This window comes from Rhinichthys klamathensis, unplaced genomic scaffold, assembly GCF_029890125.1.
Source record: "Rhinichthys klamathensis goyatoka isolate OS25496 unplaced genomic scaffold, OSU_Roscu_1.1 h1tg000272l_1, whole genome shotgun sequence".
NCBI classification, from domain to species: domain Eukaryota; kingdom Metazoa; phylum Chordata; class Actinopteri; order Cypriniformes; family Leuciscidae; genus Rhinichthys; species Rhinichthys klamathensis.
Genome location: NW_026606792.1, coordinates 1,805,133 through 1,822,709, shown reverse-complemented (window position 1 = coordinate 1,822,709; position 17,577 = coordinate 1,805,133). Strand labels below are relative to the sequence as shown.

General features: G+C 42.0%; 1 protein-coding gene across 1 annotated transcript in view; it reads right to left on the bottom strand.

Annotated features, from left to right (window-relative positions):
• ptgfrna (prostaglandin F2 receptor inhibitor a) overlaps nucleotides 1-17,215 on the bottom strand; it is a 35,579-nt gene extending 18,364 nt beyond the window's left edge. Inside the window, exons 1-3 of the mRNA XM_056268435.1 lie at nucleotides 16,922-17,215; nucleotides 13,464-13,835; nucleotides 6,062-6,481 (exon numbers count right to left, since the gene is read on the bottom strand). Coding sequence (XP_056124410.1) covers nucleotides 6,062-6,481; nucleotides 13,464-13,835; nucleotides 16,922-16,973 — 844 coding nt within the window. The 5' untranslated portion in view covers nucleotides 16,974-17,215. The remainder of the gene's footprint in view (nucleotides 1-6,061; nucleotides 6,482-13,463; nucleotides 13,836-16,921) is intronic.
• Nucleotides 17,216-17,577: the final 362 nt, after the last annotated feature.

Genomic DNA, 17,577 nt, shown 5'->3' with positions numbered 1-17,577 from the left:
ATTAGTAGAGAGGCGGGGGAATATTCCTCAGAAACCAGGCGTTAATAGAACATATCTTGTCATAATACAGTCAGGAAATATGGTTCTCTCTCAATTACGGTCCATCCGTGCAGAATATTACATCAGGGTATATTCGATGTGACGGTAGAGCATCTGTCAGTAACATGTGCAGCTGGTCCTGTAGTGGGACTGACATTTCATTAGTTAAATACAGTATTTGTGTGATCTAATTAGATCATAATCATTATACAAGTAACTATCAGAGTCACGTGGAGTGAAAATGCACTTGTAATTGAACAATCTATTGGGAATCCCTGAAAATGAACAGGAGAAATGAAGACGTTTCGAAGCTCAGGAAAACTACTACTGCTATTCATTCAAATGTATTTGTTCTTGCGGTGTGACGCCTCCACATAACAGATGAGAGAATAATGGCAAATTTATGCTTATTAACTTTTATAAACTTTCCCTTGAGGCACAAGCACTTAACTAACCCACATCTGTCTATATCTACTGTATGAGTGTGTACTAGCGTACGCTTTATGGACTGCAGATATTGTGTGCTCGTATTTTCTGTGATGTTCCTCATTTTAGGCTGCTTTGGATAAAAGCAATGAATATATGTAAATGTAACCATTGGAAACCGTGTCAAAATAGCTTAATAATGCCTTGAATATCCTCCGGTGTGACATTCAAAACTATTTGCATGCCATTTTCACTACCTCATGTTGTACTTCTCACTATTTTGACACAACAAGGTCATTATAAAGTGAGCTAGAAGACAAACGGTTGATTAAAACTGGTTAAACTTAAGTCAGCGCATCGGAACATACACATTACCTTATGTAGAGTATCTGGTCAGGCTCACATGACACACACACACACACACACAGATCGCCTTCCCCCACACCTAAAGTCAACACTGGCAGAACGGGGGTTATGTTAAAGACTGAATTTTATTACCCAATGGAATTTCCCGAGAAGGGTGACTCTCTTAATTCTTGCTGAAGAAGAAATGAACCCTGTTTCATTCTATATATTCTATGTATATATATATATATAACCATGTGATAACTATATTAACAGGTATCTAAGGTCCCATCTCATGATTTTCCTGTTTGTTGTTTGGTCTATGTTGCTTGTAAATGGGTTAATGTTCCAGACTTTGCATACCATGGGTAAACAGAATCATATGTGTGGCATATTTGGTCTCTATAACCTGGTACTTTGAAGATTGAAATGACTGGGTAAATTATATGTCGATAACAACAACATATGAGTATTACCAGAATCTTTTCATAGTTTCTTTCACAGTTGATTATAATCCCTAGTGGTTAACTGTCTGGGTACATATACAAATACAGATGCAGGTAACAGATTATCCCCCTCTTTGGGCGATTTAACATGTATAAGTACCTGGTTCAAACCCGTATGAATAATTATTAATTATGAATTATTCATTATTGAATACATATTCCCCAAAACCCCAAATACTTTACACTTATATAATATATAAAGCCTCAATGAAAACAAAAGATCGTGTCCATTTGTCAGCTATACTGTCCAGCCCTGCTTTACATGTTAAACAAGAAATGTTTCGCTTCTCCTTCTGTCATTTGACACTGTAAGCGTTATAAAGTGAATGTCAGTCCAGCAGGACAAGGCCTGATCAATCATTCACAGATAATCCTCATCGCCTCCGCTGACAGTGAACTATGATCAGACATACAGAGACACTGAACAGAACAGAAAGTGGATTCAGCTTTTGATCGGTAGTGTATGTAAGCGTTCTTGTATTCATATGATCAAATACAGCTTTCTAAAACACGGTCACGAGATCTGCTCTCATGCAGGAAGGGTGAAGTGTAGTGGTAAACTCAAACACACACACACGTCTGGAGGCCGGTGAGAGGGTCAGGAACCGAGATAACATCAGGGCCAACGGCAAACAAAACACACTCCATCACCCACACACATCTAGTATCATTACACAGTTTAGAGGTGATGTAGGGTAAAGCACATTACATTCACATTACGCATTTGGCAGATGCTTCTATCCAAAGCGACTCACATTGCATTTCAAGCTACACATTTACATTCTTATCAGTTCTTGCTTTCCCTGGTATCGAACCCATGACCTTGGCGTTGCAAGCACCAATGCTCTACTGTTTGAGCTATAGGGGAAAACAAGTCCAATAAAAAATAGTAAGTAAATGAAAAGGTAAGGTAGAGTACGCCGTGGGAGAACGTCTGCTTGTCTGGAGGTGTTCGGGACTTTCTGCTCCTGTGAGATTAAAACACTGAACGCAAGTGATTCCTTAAGCCAGCAACTATCAGCTAAAGTTCTCTCTCAGTTTTCCGTGCATGTTGTGTTGTCAGGGAAGTATATCTAGCCAGATCTAAGAAGCTGTGATCGGCACGCCAGAAGAATGAGGCCGTCTGAATGTGCTCGTCATAATGAATGGGAATAAATCAGAGAAGAGTGACCGATACAGAACAAAACCATCACATTTATATTCATACACTCACCTAAAGGATTATTAGGAACACCATAATAATACTGTGTTTGACCCTCTTTCGCCTTCAGAACTGCCTTAATTCTATGTGGCATTGATTCAACAAGCTGCAAGCTCCCAACAAGCTCCCTGCTGAAAGCATTCTTTAGAAATGTTGGCCCATATTGATAGGATAGCATCTTGCAGTTGATGGAGATTTGTGGGATGCACATCCAGGGCACGAAGCTCCCGTTCCACCACATCCCAAAGATGCTCTATTGGGTTGAGATCTGGTGACTGTGGGGCCATTTTAGTACAGTGAACTCATATACCCCTTTTCCACCAAAAACGAACTGGTTCGGAACTGGTGCTGGTTCAAAGTTGGTTCGGAGTTGGTTCAACTTGCGAACCTTCTCAGAACCTGTTTGTTTTTCCACCATAGAGCGCCCAGCGAACGACGTCGTTACGTCACTGTGTACGTCGCCATATATCTTAGCTAGAAACGCTTGAAAGTACAACATTACTTTGGGATTATCTCTATCTCGTGAACCAAGAAGGCTTTAAAAACAATTGAAATATGTAAGTCTTTTAATCTTTTCCTTTGAGATGTAATCTTTTCTGATTAGTTATGTACTCCTGTCTTGTGTCTTTTTTTCTTTCCATTTATTTGTTCTATATTGTGACTGTTTTCTCCTTTGCTTACATAACGTTTTCAATAAAAAAATAAAACTAGAAACGCTTGCGCCAACTTCAAGCATAACAATTACAATGGCGGACTACATCGTGTTTCTGCAAATGTTTCTCCTGGCTTTTCGATCCTATTAAGTCAGAAAATGTTATCTAAACCCGCCCCCAGCCCCCGAGGTAAGCATGACGTGGTAAAAGAACGGTTCTAGTCCAGCAAAGAGTTGGTGCCGCTTTGGAACCAGTTTTCCTGGCCGAGAACCGGTTCTTTGGCTGTCGAAACACAAAGAACTGGTTCGCGCGCAGGCACCGGCTCCGAACCAGCTCTCAAAATGTGTTGGTGGAAAAGGGGTAAGAGTCATGTTCAAGAAACCAATTTGAAATGATTGTGACATGGTGCATTATACTGCTGGAAGTAGCCATCAGAGGATGGGTACATGGTGGCCATAAAGGGATGGACATGGTCAGAAACAATGCTCAGGTAGGCCGTGGCATTTAAACGATGCCCAATTGGCACTAAGGGGCCTAAAGTGTGCCAAGAAAACATCCCCCACACCATTACACCACCACCACCAGCCTGCACAGTGGTAACAAGGCATGATGGATCCATGTTCTCATTCTGTTTACGCCAAATTCTGACTCTACCATCTGAATGTCTCAACAGAAATCGAGACTCATCAGACCAGGCAACATTTTTCCAGTCTTCAACTGTCCAATTTTGGTGAGCTCTTGCAAATTGTAGCCTCTTTCTCCTATTTGTAGTGGAGATGAGTGGTACCCGGTGGAGTCTTCTGCTGTTGTAGCCCATCCGCCTCAAGGTTGTGCGTGTTGTGGCTTCACAAATGCTTTGCTGCATACCTCGGTTGTAACGAGTGGTTATTTCAGTCAAAGTTGCGCTTCTATCAGCTTGAATCAGTCGGCCCATTCTCCTCTGACCTCTAGCATCAACAAGGCATTTTCGCCCACAGGACTGCCGCATACTGGATGTTTTTCCCTTTTCACACCATTCTTTGTAAACCCGAGAAATGGTTGTGGGGGAAAATCCCAGTAACTGAGCAGATTGTGAAATACTCAGACCGGCCCGTCTGGCACCAACAACCATGCCACGCTCCAAATTGCTTAAATCACCTTTCTTTCCCATTCTGACATTCGGTTTGGAGTTCAGGAGATTGTCTTGACCAGGACCACACCCCTAAATGCACTGAAGCAACTGCCATGTGATTGGTTGATTAGATAATTGCATTAATGAGAAATTGAACAGGTGTTCCTAATAATCCTTTAGATGAGTGTATATATAGTATGACCTGAGAAGACTCGGGTACGAGTACGGACTGCTTTAATGGTACTTTAACTGTACTTTTTGGTGCACTATACTGGGCATCCTTACACAATCTGACTATGAATATGTTCAGTCTTTGGTAATATCTTTAGGCCTCATTCTAAGTCCACGGCACGCGGAGATGAAATGAGCACATTCACTGCAGCGAGAGCCTCATGAAAGAGCTAGGAGAGGCAGGAGGGCTGTAATAAAGGTCACAGCTACAGTCTGGAAATCCCTTAGACTTCGGTATCATTGTTCATAATGCTTCATAATAACAGGGACTCAGAAGGCGCCATTGTCTCCTGTCTGATGTCTACAGGCAATCACTTCTCGTACAAATCCCAGCATTAATGAAAAAGAGTTAAAGTAGCAGTTTGTGTAACCCAGACAACTATTATAATCTCAGTCGGCGAATCTACCACACGCTCGCTGAACGTCTAGCGCGTACTGCACACAAAATACACATAGCAGAGTGCAGATCTGAGTTATGTTTTTAATTAGAAACAACAAACACAATGGTTTAAAAGGTCTCATGATGGTATGATACTGTACGAAGCAGACAGCTCGAATTTGCTTTTATAAAGCTAGAAACACTTTAAATCTCATATTATTGCATCTATTACTGAGGGGGAATACCCATAATGCCTTGCACTTGCATGGTTTATTTTGGTGTGTCTGGTCCAAACATGGGCAATTATGAGGATGTGTAGATTTACAGGATTAAGGGTTAAAACATTTATTTAGTGTTTTGATGGTTTTATCTTAAAAAAAAAAAAACGTAGTATGATTAGTGTTACTTCTGGTAGAGACATACAGTTGTTCTGTAAAGTTAGATTATTAGTTGACTTAACCCCATATTTAACTTAATGTCTTAAAGTCCCCCTGTGGTGAAAATCCAGCTTTTAAATGTTGTTTAAATGTGTATGTGGTGTTTTTAATCTGCTTTAAGACAAACCATGTGCAAATTCATTAAAAAGTATTTCCTCCTTAAAACTGCAGTGAACCAAAGACAGTCTCAAACACACGGTTTGAAATCGCTGGTGTTTCTGACGTCACAAACGACCTTGTAACCAATCAGATCAACGTGTGATCGTCAACCAGTGGATCTCTGAGCTGAGTGAGTGGAGGCGGGGCTCATTTGCATATTCATAGAACCGTGCATACTAAATGAGGCAAGAGTGTCGAGTTACATTCAAGCTATTTTAAGGAGTGAAGAATTTTATTTTCAAGGAAAAAACGTTTAAAGATGAGTTTTAAGGGATACAATTATTTTAACTAGGTGGACTTTAAGAACCAAGGCCACTTAATCTTTTTTTTTTGCTATTTCTTTCTGGAAATGTTGTCACATCTTTATCTCAAGTCATCAAAAAATGGAGAACAATCATATTTCGTAATAGCACCGCACATTACTCATTACATAATACCAGCTTAATTTTAACATACAAACCTCATAATCATGTCGCAGGTTCTCATCAGCTTCCCAATGTTTCACTGATCAAGTCCCATGATCGTAAATCACAATATACAGTACAGCCTGAGAAGAGAGAGAGACGGGACTCACCTGTGGGCGTAACCACGACCTTCCCCATCTCCACAGACTTCTCCAGGATCTTCCTCCATCTTCTTCCCTCCTCCCCCTGCCTCACCCACTCCTGGGCCGCACACACGTACTCCCCTTGGTCTGACGGCTTCGCTCTCTTCAGGACTAGTCCGTAAAATCCCCCTCCTCGAAGGTCCAAGCGCAGCCCCCCGTCTGTGTAACGCTGCGTGTAGATGCTGCCTACTGTGATCTTATCGTCCGGCCCGAATGTCACGATGTCCTCGAGCGGGCCGGTTTCGGTTCTCCTGATGGACCAGGACACGGAGAGGAAGGTGTGCTCTGTGAAGCCTCGCGTCGCGTTGCACTGAAGCTCCACGGGTTCTCCCTCGGACACCGCGGGCTTGGGAATGGCGGGAGAAACCTTCAGACTGTCGCCGATCACTGGACACAACAGAGGACACTTTAAAAAAGGTGCATTGTGTAAAATATAGGAGGATCTGTTACTGAAATGCAATATCACATAACTATTATATGTTGTCAGTGGTGTATAAAGACCTCACTTAATGAACCGTTGTGTTTTTATTAGCTTAGAACGAGCCTTTTCTCTCTACACACACCGCGGGTCGCCTTACATCGACATGTTTCTACAGTGGCCCTAAAGGGACGAACGCGTTTCGTCACTAATGTTGTTCTTCCTGTAAAGATACTAGCTAAAGTCAGCGAATAAAACACTGACAAGATGATGAACACGTTACAATAATATTCGCAATAACATTGTTTTACTGAATAATTAAGTAAACTAATTTCTTAATTCTGCTGTTTCAGACGACGACATCACTTCCTGTCGGCCACCGTAACTTCTGTTGGGTGCAATTCGCAACCTCACCACTAGATGAAAAATCTCACAGTGCAGCTTTAAAGCAGGCGGGGGAAGAGATGTGCGTTTTTACAGGTGAAGTGTGTGATTTCAACGTCACCAGACTTGCACAAATATTGTATTCAATACACCACCTGTCTTCCATTGTTAGAACAAACAGATAATCACACACCAATCTCAAAACGCTGGCTTAGAACATGTTATTTTCGACCCTGTCTGGCTCCTCAAAATTGTAATTTTGTTTGTTGCAGAAATAACACACTTCACCTGTAACAAGACATCTGGAATCAGCACTAATACAACATTAATGGGATATGATGAAGGAAAAACATACATATGTGATTACACTCTTTCTTGATCATCAGATCATCATATTAGAGTGATTTCTAAAGGATCATGTGACACTGAAGACTGGAGTAATGATGTTGAACATTCAGCTTTGATCACAGGAATAAATCACACTTTACTAGATATTCACATAGAAAACAGCTGATTTAAATGGTAATAATATTTCACAGTTTTACTGTTTTTACTCCATATTTGTTCAAATAAATGCAACCTTTTTCTGATCTCAACTCATTTCAGGCCAAAACAAATATCTTCAAGAAAATGATCAGACATTTAATATTTATTGTATTTATTGCTGAAACAAAGACTTTCATTCTGAAGCTCCTAAACTCATCATGACATGAACAACCGACTGAACACTTTCAGAGAAAAGGACATTTCGGTCACTCGTTTCCTCACACTTTCGACTCGACCCTTGACCTCTCTCACGCTCTGTGTCTGTCAGTGTCAGTCTCTTTTGGTTAAAGTTTTAGGGAAATTCCTGATGGTGACGGCGTCCGTAACGCTCTTCTCGATCTCTAAATCTACAAATGAAAGGGAATGTCAGAACATTTACTGACCCAGAAACCCTACAGATAATGCAGTATCAGTCAGACCTAGCGGAAGATTTTTAATCAGTAATCGTCACACAAGGCTATCAAGTGGCTTCGGGGTGTAGAAGTTAATACTGACTACTTTTACTGTACTATTACAGTGTCAAACTGTTGTTATAGAAAAGAGCTGCTAGAAGATTGTGTTACACAGAAAGAAATAACAGCATTTCGGTTTAGAGGATCCAAATTACAGCAAAGTGAGTGAGTAAATAAAGATTTGTTTTATTTTATTTTGGGTGAACTGTCTTTAAGAATAAAAAAGATGTGATTATCGGTGCGGATGAGTTCATTTTGTCCATCTCCAGAAAAGGAAAGGAGTGATAAAATCAGCACATCTTAAGAAAAGCATCAGAGCTCAACAGACTTTCACTCTATTCAGCAGAACAAAGAACAAGTCTTTGTATTTGTGTGACACTTCAAGCCTCGCAGCGAATCACATTCCTTTACACTTCTAGTTTAAACATGTAAAGCCTACTGTATCCGATACACTACAGGCTCGACGAGATCAAACTGCTGAAGAATCAACTTCCTCTGCTCATTTCATCTTCAGATCTCTTTTTGTATTTGATTATTTAACATTGACAAAATTTAGTTCACAAGATCAAATGAAAATGGTTATTTTTCCAAGTTAATGGAATTTAACGAATAGGCAAATATCAGTAAATATGAGCTTCATTGAGATCAACTCTACGAAGACTACTGTATCATATTTGATACACACACATCTAAGGCCTCTGAATGATGAAGAACTGCTCTGATTTATCAAGGAAACGCTAGAATAACTTTGATATTGTTAGTAATATTTCAAGATGAACACTTACTGAAGCAGCTTTACTTTTCATTCATCATCATTTATTAGACAAATCATGAGTGTCAAATATGACCATCAGGCTTTTGAGGAAGGTTTATTTGTTCATCCCTCAATCATTATACGTTTTAAAACTACAGAGCTTTGATCATAAAACTAAGCATTGAAATATACTCTTACTAAGACTTATTATTGGCAGATATAGAGTGATGACTGATATTTATATGATTTTATGTCTCATTGATTTACATTACAAGCATCTAGGGTTGCAAAGGGGCTGAACATTTACAAAACATCCTGAAAGGTGTGCAATCCTCCTGCATCAGACTTGTCTCTTACTTTTTGTCCATGTAAATCAATGTCTGCACAAAATTGCATATTTTTGCTCAGTTTGGGCCTCTAAATAAAACTGAGCTGTTTTTCCCCCTCTTTATTCTCACTATATAGTATTATATGGCCTATAAAAGTCTGATGTATCACTATGATACCCAAAAAACACATATGCAAACTTATTTTCCATACGTGGAATAGGAGAAGCCTGCTTTCTACTTTCATCAACTCAGTTTGGTTTCGTTTGTGTCAGCCGGAAAGAATAGACCTCCTCTGTTTAATTTACATTCGCATTAGATAAGTTATCATTTCTTAGTTTCTCTGATCAGTGGACCTATAAGGGCTTGTTCGTGCCGGCACAGACTTCTAGAGCACAGACAGCTGATATAATGGCAAAATATACAACTCAACTTAACTATAACAAATAAAGACATGTGAGTTTTAAATAACTTAAAACACAGAATCTAAATGAACCGTTGCGATACTAATATTCACCCGGTTCACAGATGCACAGGTTTTGGCAGTACGGCCACTTCTGAGTTATTAACTGATAATCTCCGAATGCCAAAATAGCAGTCAATATACAAGCGTATCAATTTTCTCTCTGTATATTCTAAAGTCGTTGCAACATTTTTATTATAAATAAATAAATGATTTCAGTTTGGTCTGGCAGATGGAGCGGGACAGTTGAAGTCGTACTTCCAGATGGAGCATAATATGAATAAATGAACCTGCTTTTCTAGTCTCACTCAAGCTTACAAGGGGCTTTTGCACCGGGTAGTTTTAGGAACTCAGTTATAGGAACTCAGTTATAGGAACTCGCCCAGCAGGGTGATTCCCCGAGAACCAATAGTTTATTTTCCAACGTTTTCCTGGTTTCGTTCGCACCGCCAGTAGGATCTCTGAAGTGACGTATGACTCGTTTGTTGTTGAGACTTTTATTGTGACGGCGCTGAGAACGCCTGAGCTCACATTCTCTGTTCATTAGTTTACCATCTGTCTAACAGTTCGGTCTAATATACATACATTATTAGATAGAACTGTTATACACAGAAAGTAGACAGTGATGATAAGGTATTAGCGTATGCCGTGTGGTTGATGTCCAGTGTTGCTGAGGAGAAATACATAATCATGTTTCTCTCGGTCCCTCAAAGCTGCGTTGGATTTTCTCCTCAGCGTAGTTTAAGAGCTCCACCTATCAGTGACTACGTTTACATGCAGCCAATAACCCGTTCAAAACCGGGATATTAGCAATAACCCGGTCGCGAACGGCCATGTAAACACCGGCAAAAACCCGAATATGCTCATATCCCGGATTTTAAAAACCGGGATATGATACCTGGGGTACCCCTTTTCTAACCCGAATTTTTGGTCATGTAAACGCGCATCGGCATATCCCCATAGTGATGTGTGTTCTGCGCATGTTCTATTCGCAAGGAATCTTGGTCTTTTGACTAGAGAAACTTCTCGGCGCATACAAAACCCCGCGTGCAGTACCGGAAGTAAACATGGCGAGACGCAGCACAGCAAACTTTTGGAGCGAGGTCAGTACCAGCATAGACAGTATAAGAAAGAGTACCAGCACCAAAGCGCAAACAAAGGCGATCGCTATCTGCCCCGAACTATTCATTATCCGCGTGCTGCTGTTGTTGTTGTTTTTGGATACAGGAAGAAGAATCGGAAATGACGCATATTGCGTCTTAAGGTGGTCCGTACGTCTTGACGCTAACCGTGCGTCGCCGTTTACATCGGGATATTGCAATTCCATGTATACAGGAGAAACTCTCTCTGCTCACGCATGTAAACGGGTTATTCCTAATGTTTCAGAAACCCGAATAGTGACCTTAACCCAACCATAACCCGAAAATTGGCTGCATGTAAACGTAGTCACTGTTTTACATGTTTATAGAGTTAGTTTCTGGAGTAAATATATAGGCTATAATCTGTGTGTTTACACAGCTTTATTAAAAACGGCGGGTGCTGGTGTTTCACGTGCGTTCGGCCAATCAGCGAACACTAACGGCACTGTAGTTCCTATAGTGCTGGTTTAGACCGACTCTGAAGTAGGAGTAAATTAGTTCCTCTAAAAGGAGTTTCTAGAACTAAAAATCGTTCCCAGTTCCTGCAGTGCCAACACGCCAAAAAACGGGAACTTCCGAAAATAGTTGGTGAGAAAGCCCCTAAAGCCAGAGGTGTCTGGTAAAGCGGCTGGTTAAGCGTCTGGTAAAGCGTCTGGTAAAGCGTCTGGTAAAGCGTCCGGTAAAGCGTCTGGTAAAGCGTCTGGTAAAGCGTCTGGTAAAGCGCCTGGTAAAGCGTCTGGTAAAGCGTCTGGTTAAGCGCCTGGTAAAGCGTCTGGTAAAGCGTCTGGTAAAGCGTCTGGTAAAGCGCCTGGTAAAGCGTCTGGTAAAGCGTCTGGTTAAGCGCCTGGTAAAGCGTCTGGTAAAGCGCCTGGTAAAGCGTCTGGTAAAGCGTCTGGTAAAGCGCCTGGTAAAGCGTCTGGTTAAGCGTCTGGTTAAGCGCCTGGTAAAGCGTCTGGTAAAGCGTCTGGTAAAGCGCCTGGTAAAGCGCCTGGTAAAGCGTCTGGTAAAGCGTCTGGTAAAGCGCCTGGTTAAGCGTCTGGTAAAGCGTCTGGTAAAGCGCCTGGTAAAGCGTCTGGTAAAGCGTCTGGTAAAGCGCCTGGTTAAGCGTCTGGTAAAGCGTCTGGTAAAGCGCCTGGTAAAGCGTCTGGTAAAGCGTCTGGTAAAGCGCCTGGTAAAGCGTCTGGTTAAGCGTCTGGTAAAGCGTCTGGTAAAGCGCCTGGTAAAGCGTCTGGTAAAGCGTCTGGTAAAGCGCCTGGTTAAGCGTCTGGTAAAGCGTCTGGTAAAGCGTCTGGTAAAGCGTCTGGTTAAGCGTCTGGTTAAGCGCCTGGTAAAGCGCCTGGTAAAGCGTCTGGTAAAGCGCCTGGTAAAGCGTCTGGTAAAGCGGCTGGTTAAGCGGCTGGTTAAGCGGCTGGTTAAGCGGCTGGTTAAGCGGCTGGTTAAGCGTCTGGTAAAGCGTCTGGTAAAGCGTCTGGTAAAGCGCCTGGTTAAGCATCTGGTAAAGCGCCTGGTTAAGCGTCTGGTAAAGCGTCTGGTAAAGCGTCTGGTAAAGCGTCTGGTAAAGCGTCTGGTAAAGCGTCTGGTTAAGCGCCTGGTAAAGCGTCTAGTAAAGCGCCTGGTAAAGCGTCTGGTAAAGCGCCTGGTAAAGCGTCTGGTAAAGCGTCTGGTAAAGCGGCTGGTAAAGCGGCTGGTAAAGCGGCTGGTTAAGCGGCTGGTTAAGCGGCTGGTTAAGCGTCTGGTAAAGCGCCTGGTAAAGCGCCTGGTTAAGCGTCTGGTAAAGCGTCTGGTAAAGCGTCTGGTAAAGCGCCTGGTTAAGCGTCTGGTAAAGCGCCTGGTAAAGCGTCTGGTAAAGCGTCTGGTAAAGCGCCTGGTTAAGCGTCTGGTAAAGCGCCTGGTAAAGCGTCTGGTAAAGCGTCTGGTAAAGCGTCTGGTAAAGCGGCTGGTTAAGCGGCTGGTTAAGCGTCTGGTAAAGCGCCTGGTAAAGCGCCTGGTTAAGCGTCTGGTAAAGCGCCTGGTAAAGCGTCTGGTAAAGCGTCTGGTAAAGCGCCTGGTTAAGCGCCTGGTAAAGCGTCTGGTAAAGCGTCTAGTAAAGCGCCTGGTAAAGCGTCTGGTAAAGCGTCTGGTTAAGCGTCTGGTAAAGCGTCTGGTAAAGCGTCTGGTAAAGCGCCTGGTTAAGCGTCTGGTAAAGCGCCTGGTTAAGCGTCTGGTAAAGCGTCTGGTAAAGCGTCTGGTAAAGCGTCTGGTTAAGCGCCTGGTAAAGCGTCTAGTAAAGCGCCTGGTAAAGCGTCTGGTAAAGCGCCTGGTAAAGCGTCTGGTAAAGCGGCTGGTAAAGCGGCTGGTAAAGCGGCTGGTTAAGCGGCTGGTTAAGCGGCTGGTTAAGCGGCTGGTTAAGCGTCTGGTAAAGCGCCTGGTAAAGCGCCTGGTAAAGCGGCTGATAAAGCGGCTGGTTAAGCGGCTGATAAAGCGGCTGGTAAAGCGCCTGGTTAAGCGTCTGGTAAAGCGGCTGGTAAAGCGCCTGGTAAAGCGCCTGGTAAAGCGGCTGATAAAGCGGCTGGTTAAGCGGCTGATAAAGCGGCTGGTAAAGCGCCTGGTAAAGCGCCTGGTAAAGCGCCTGGTAAAGCGGCTGATAAAGCGGCTGGTTAAGCGGCTGATAAAGCGGCTGGTAAAGCGCCTGGTAAAGCGCCTGGTAAAGCGGCTGATAAAGCGGCTGGTTAAGCGGCTGATAAAGCGGCTGGTAAAGCGCCTGGTAAAGCGCCTGGTAAAGCGCCTGGTAAAGCGGCTGATAAAGCGGCTGGTTAAGCGGCTGGTAAAGCGGCTGGTTAACGTCGGACACGTTAAGCCTCTGGTAAAGCCTCTGGTAAAGCGTCTGGTAAACGCAGGCTTGACTCACCCTTGAGCTCCACATCGGCCTGGTAGTTCCCGCTGATGACGGAGTCTGTGCTCGGGGTGCTGCAGCGATACACACCGCTGTCTGTCGCTCGCACCTTCTTGAACCTGAGCTCCGCTGAATCATCACCCAGCTTCTTATAACTGATGTCCCCGCTGTTGACCCGGTCCCTCACTGAGGGGTCCATGAAGTTAACGTCGAAGGTGGAGACGAGATGGAGCAATTTATCACCGGCCTGGATCATGGACCACTCGAAATCCTGGTCCCGGGGCCCCTGGTAGTCGGACACGTTGCAGCGGATGGAGACGGCCTGTCCCTCGACATGCACCAGAGGACCGACTGGCACCTTCACCACACGGCCCTCGCTGAACAGCACTGAGACGAGAAGACACGAGAGATCACATATATGGACAACTATACAGTATGATCACATATACAGTGTCAGTGTGCATCTACACATTATAGAATACAAGTATAGTCATCAAAACTGTGATATAAATGCAAGTGATCACAAAACTATATTTTGTCAGCACAAAGTCGCCACCCACGCAAAGCATCCTGGGAAGCTTTTTAAACAATACTGTTTGTATGACAGACACTTTGCTTGTTTTTTCCCCTTCACCACCTTGTTCAGCTCATCTATTTAAAACAGTTTTTATTAAGTGAAAAAATATATATTTAGGCACAATGTATGTTTGTATATAAAACTAATTTCAAGCATTTACCTTACCCTTTATTATCTATAAAAATGTTTTAAATAAAATTGGTCTTTGACAGTGGCATAAAAAAGACGGCCACAATATATCGGCCACCATATCGGTATCGCCCGATAATGTTAATTTGTAATGTTGTCGTTATCAGCCTGATAAGAAAATGCGTCCGCTAAAAAAGCCGATTAATAATGTATTATTTCCTTCAGCTGAGTCACTTCAGGTGTGCACCGTTCACCATGATGGTTTTGAATTGCTTGAAATATGATTGGAATCACTTCAAAAAAGGAATATACAGTTCAGTGCAACATGTCGGCTACATACAGTTATAATGAGAAAATTAAAACGGTGTGATTTGGGCATTGCTTTTAATGTTGAGACTTGTCTTTTTGTAATCGGCTCTCAAAAATTATATAAAATTTGGATTTAGATTCATCAGCCAATATATCGGTTTTCGGCTTTCAAATATAAAGAATTATCGGTATCTGCCAAAATGTTAATATCGGTGCATCCCTAATAAAAACTATACCAAAGTGTCTAAGTGACATCTACGTTAAAAGAAACCACTTTATTTTACTCCAGATGTTTTTTTTTCCACTCTGAATGTCACTTTGACATTTAACGTTTGCCATTTTTAAAAGGTATAAGCCCTCAGATCAAAAATCACACGACCAAAGTAATTTAGGCCTGGGTTCACAGACAGGGCTGAGATTAAATCAGGATTAGACCTTAGTTCAATTAGCACACTGAAGTAGCTTTTATTAATGCGCCTACAAACATTACTGGTGCATCTTGAGACAAAACAATGGCACTGACATATTTTAAGATATATTGCTTTCAGTTAAACCAGCTCAAACATGCATTTTAGTCTGGGACTAGACTGTGAAACCAGGGGTTAACGTCATAAAAACCAAATTCAGTCACGTTTGTCCAAACCATGACACTCAATACACTAAGCAACCATGAAGACAGAAAGTGTGGTGATGTCAGAGGAAATGATCAATCCCGAGTACAGGATGAGTCATCAATATTTTTGCTGTGTTTTCCCCCTGTAAGATAAAGACTGTCCATTTTAAAGGCGTTCATCTGTACACTTCAAAGAGTCTGTTCGTGGAAATGTTTATTGTAAATTACCATATTAGGTTCAAAGCACTGGAATAAAAACATGCAGTTCGCAACTAAAGGTGAATATTAACATTTGTATTGGGTTCGGGAATTAAGTGCCGTGAGACGAATTACATCAGCATGGCAGACGAACACAAACCCACAGACAAACCAGAAGAAGAGAAGAACGGAGGGACCGAGACCAAAACTGAGAGAAGATGACATGTAACAACTCGTTTCCTCATGAGGGATCGGTTGTTCTCGTAAGGTGGAGGACTCAGAAGACAAACATTGTAGACACTAGAGAAATATATGGTACAATAAAACCTGCTGTCAAGCAACTGAGGTCAAACACTACTACAGTATTTAAACCAGGACACAGTGAAAGTAGATATGAGCGGATTATATGAATGATAATGAATGTGAGCCAGGAACGAGCCGGATCAGATAACACAAAAAAAACTTATCGGCACAGTATTCTAGTATGCGGATCTGAATTCAGAAAACTTTACAGTCCTTTAGTATGTCAGGTTGTAGAAGTTTTCAGGCAGATGCTAAGATTCCTCATCCCCAAATCAAGCACATAACCAAATATTCAGAGACCGAAGGACCACATGTAGTCTATTTGTCAATGTAAACTCAAATATTATTCTAAATATCTGAGACCAATGTTTATGGAGGCTACATTTGAAAACGAATAACTCAATAAATAAACACATTTTGTGAATTATTGTATGTCGAGAGCATGAACATTGACATTTAATACACTTTGAAGCTATATTGTTGGACTCATACGGTTCATAGTCGCTTAATATTCATTTAATGTTTGATTTTAAGGCTATCTTTGAATGGTAAACTTTGGCACTTAAACCTGTTTTTCAAACATCATGTTCAGTATGGCCTATCAGTGGTTTTGCTTTAGGACATGGGGAGTAACGTTAGTCCTAAAGCAAAACCACTAAACAAGATGATTGAAAAACAGGTTTAAGTGCCAAAGTTTACCAGATAGCCTTAAAATCAAACATTAAATGAATATTAGGCGACTATGAACAGTATGAGTCCAACAATACAGCTTCAAAGTGTATCTTAAATGTCAATGTTCATGTTCTCGACATACAATAATTCACAAAAGGCGTTTATTTATTGAGTTATTTATTCGTTTTCATACTAAACAAAATGTTTGAAAAACAGGTTACTCTAACGTTATCTGCTTGCAGTAAACACACTATACAACCAAACTAGCCACTGGATCGCTTCATTTAATGGATCATGTAACGTTAGACAATTAAGTTAGACCTGATTCGTTATCACACAATACAGACTAAAGGAAACATCTCAAGCGCTTCTGCTATCTTTTGACGATAATAATCTAAGTTTGAGGTCGATCTAAAACACAACAAGCTTATTTTCTAGTATAAAATAGTCTAGTAAGATTAAACAACCATATGCCGAGTTTATACTATTATAAACTCGTAATATGGTTGTTTTATCTTACTATAGGCTATTTTATGATGAAAACGAGCTTGTATTTAGAGGAAATTAGTTGCATGTCTAACTTTTTTTGTTGTTATCTAAACTAATTTAAATACAAACACAAACGCCTTATACAGGCGTTTCTTGATCAAGAACTAACGTTAGTCAACTTACCAAGAGCAAAAAACAAAATCACAGGACGAAGGAGTCCCGTTCCTTTATCCATTTTGTGAAGGCGCGTGATTTTCCCACGGGATCGCCTTTGTCACTCAAACCGGGCAGAGAGAGAGAAATCCTGGACGAGTCTCTCCCACGAGCGCGGATTAAAGTTCAGTCCTTCAGTCCTTTAGTCCTGTGAACTGGTGGATCTGCGCGAGCTGCATGATAAAACACACACTGAGGACTGGATTGGCACAGTCGTGTCCGGAAGTGAGTGTGTGTGTGAGTCAGTGCGCGCGTGTATGTTGGATGAGGGAGGGACTCGCCGCAGGTGAAGTTCCGCCGCACCCGAGCGAGCGAGCGTGTGTGTGTGTGCGTGTGTTTGTGTGTGAGTGCGTCGTGACGGTGCAGGCACTAATTATCTCTCAGAATAACTCAGGAGTCCAGAGAGACCCCGAAACACACCACTGATATCCTCACATGTTCCCAGAACGCTGCAGAATGAATCATTTATGGCGAGAAATCGTCCTCATTATTAGCCTATCTGTTCTTTCATCTCAGAGAGAGAGAGAGAGAGAGAGAGAGAAGAGAGAGAGAGAGAGAGAGAGAGAGAGAGAGAGAGAGAGAGAGAGAGAGAGAGAGAGAGAGAGAGAGAGAGAGAGAGAGAGAGA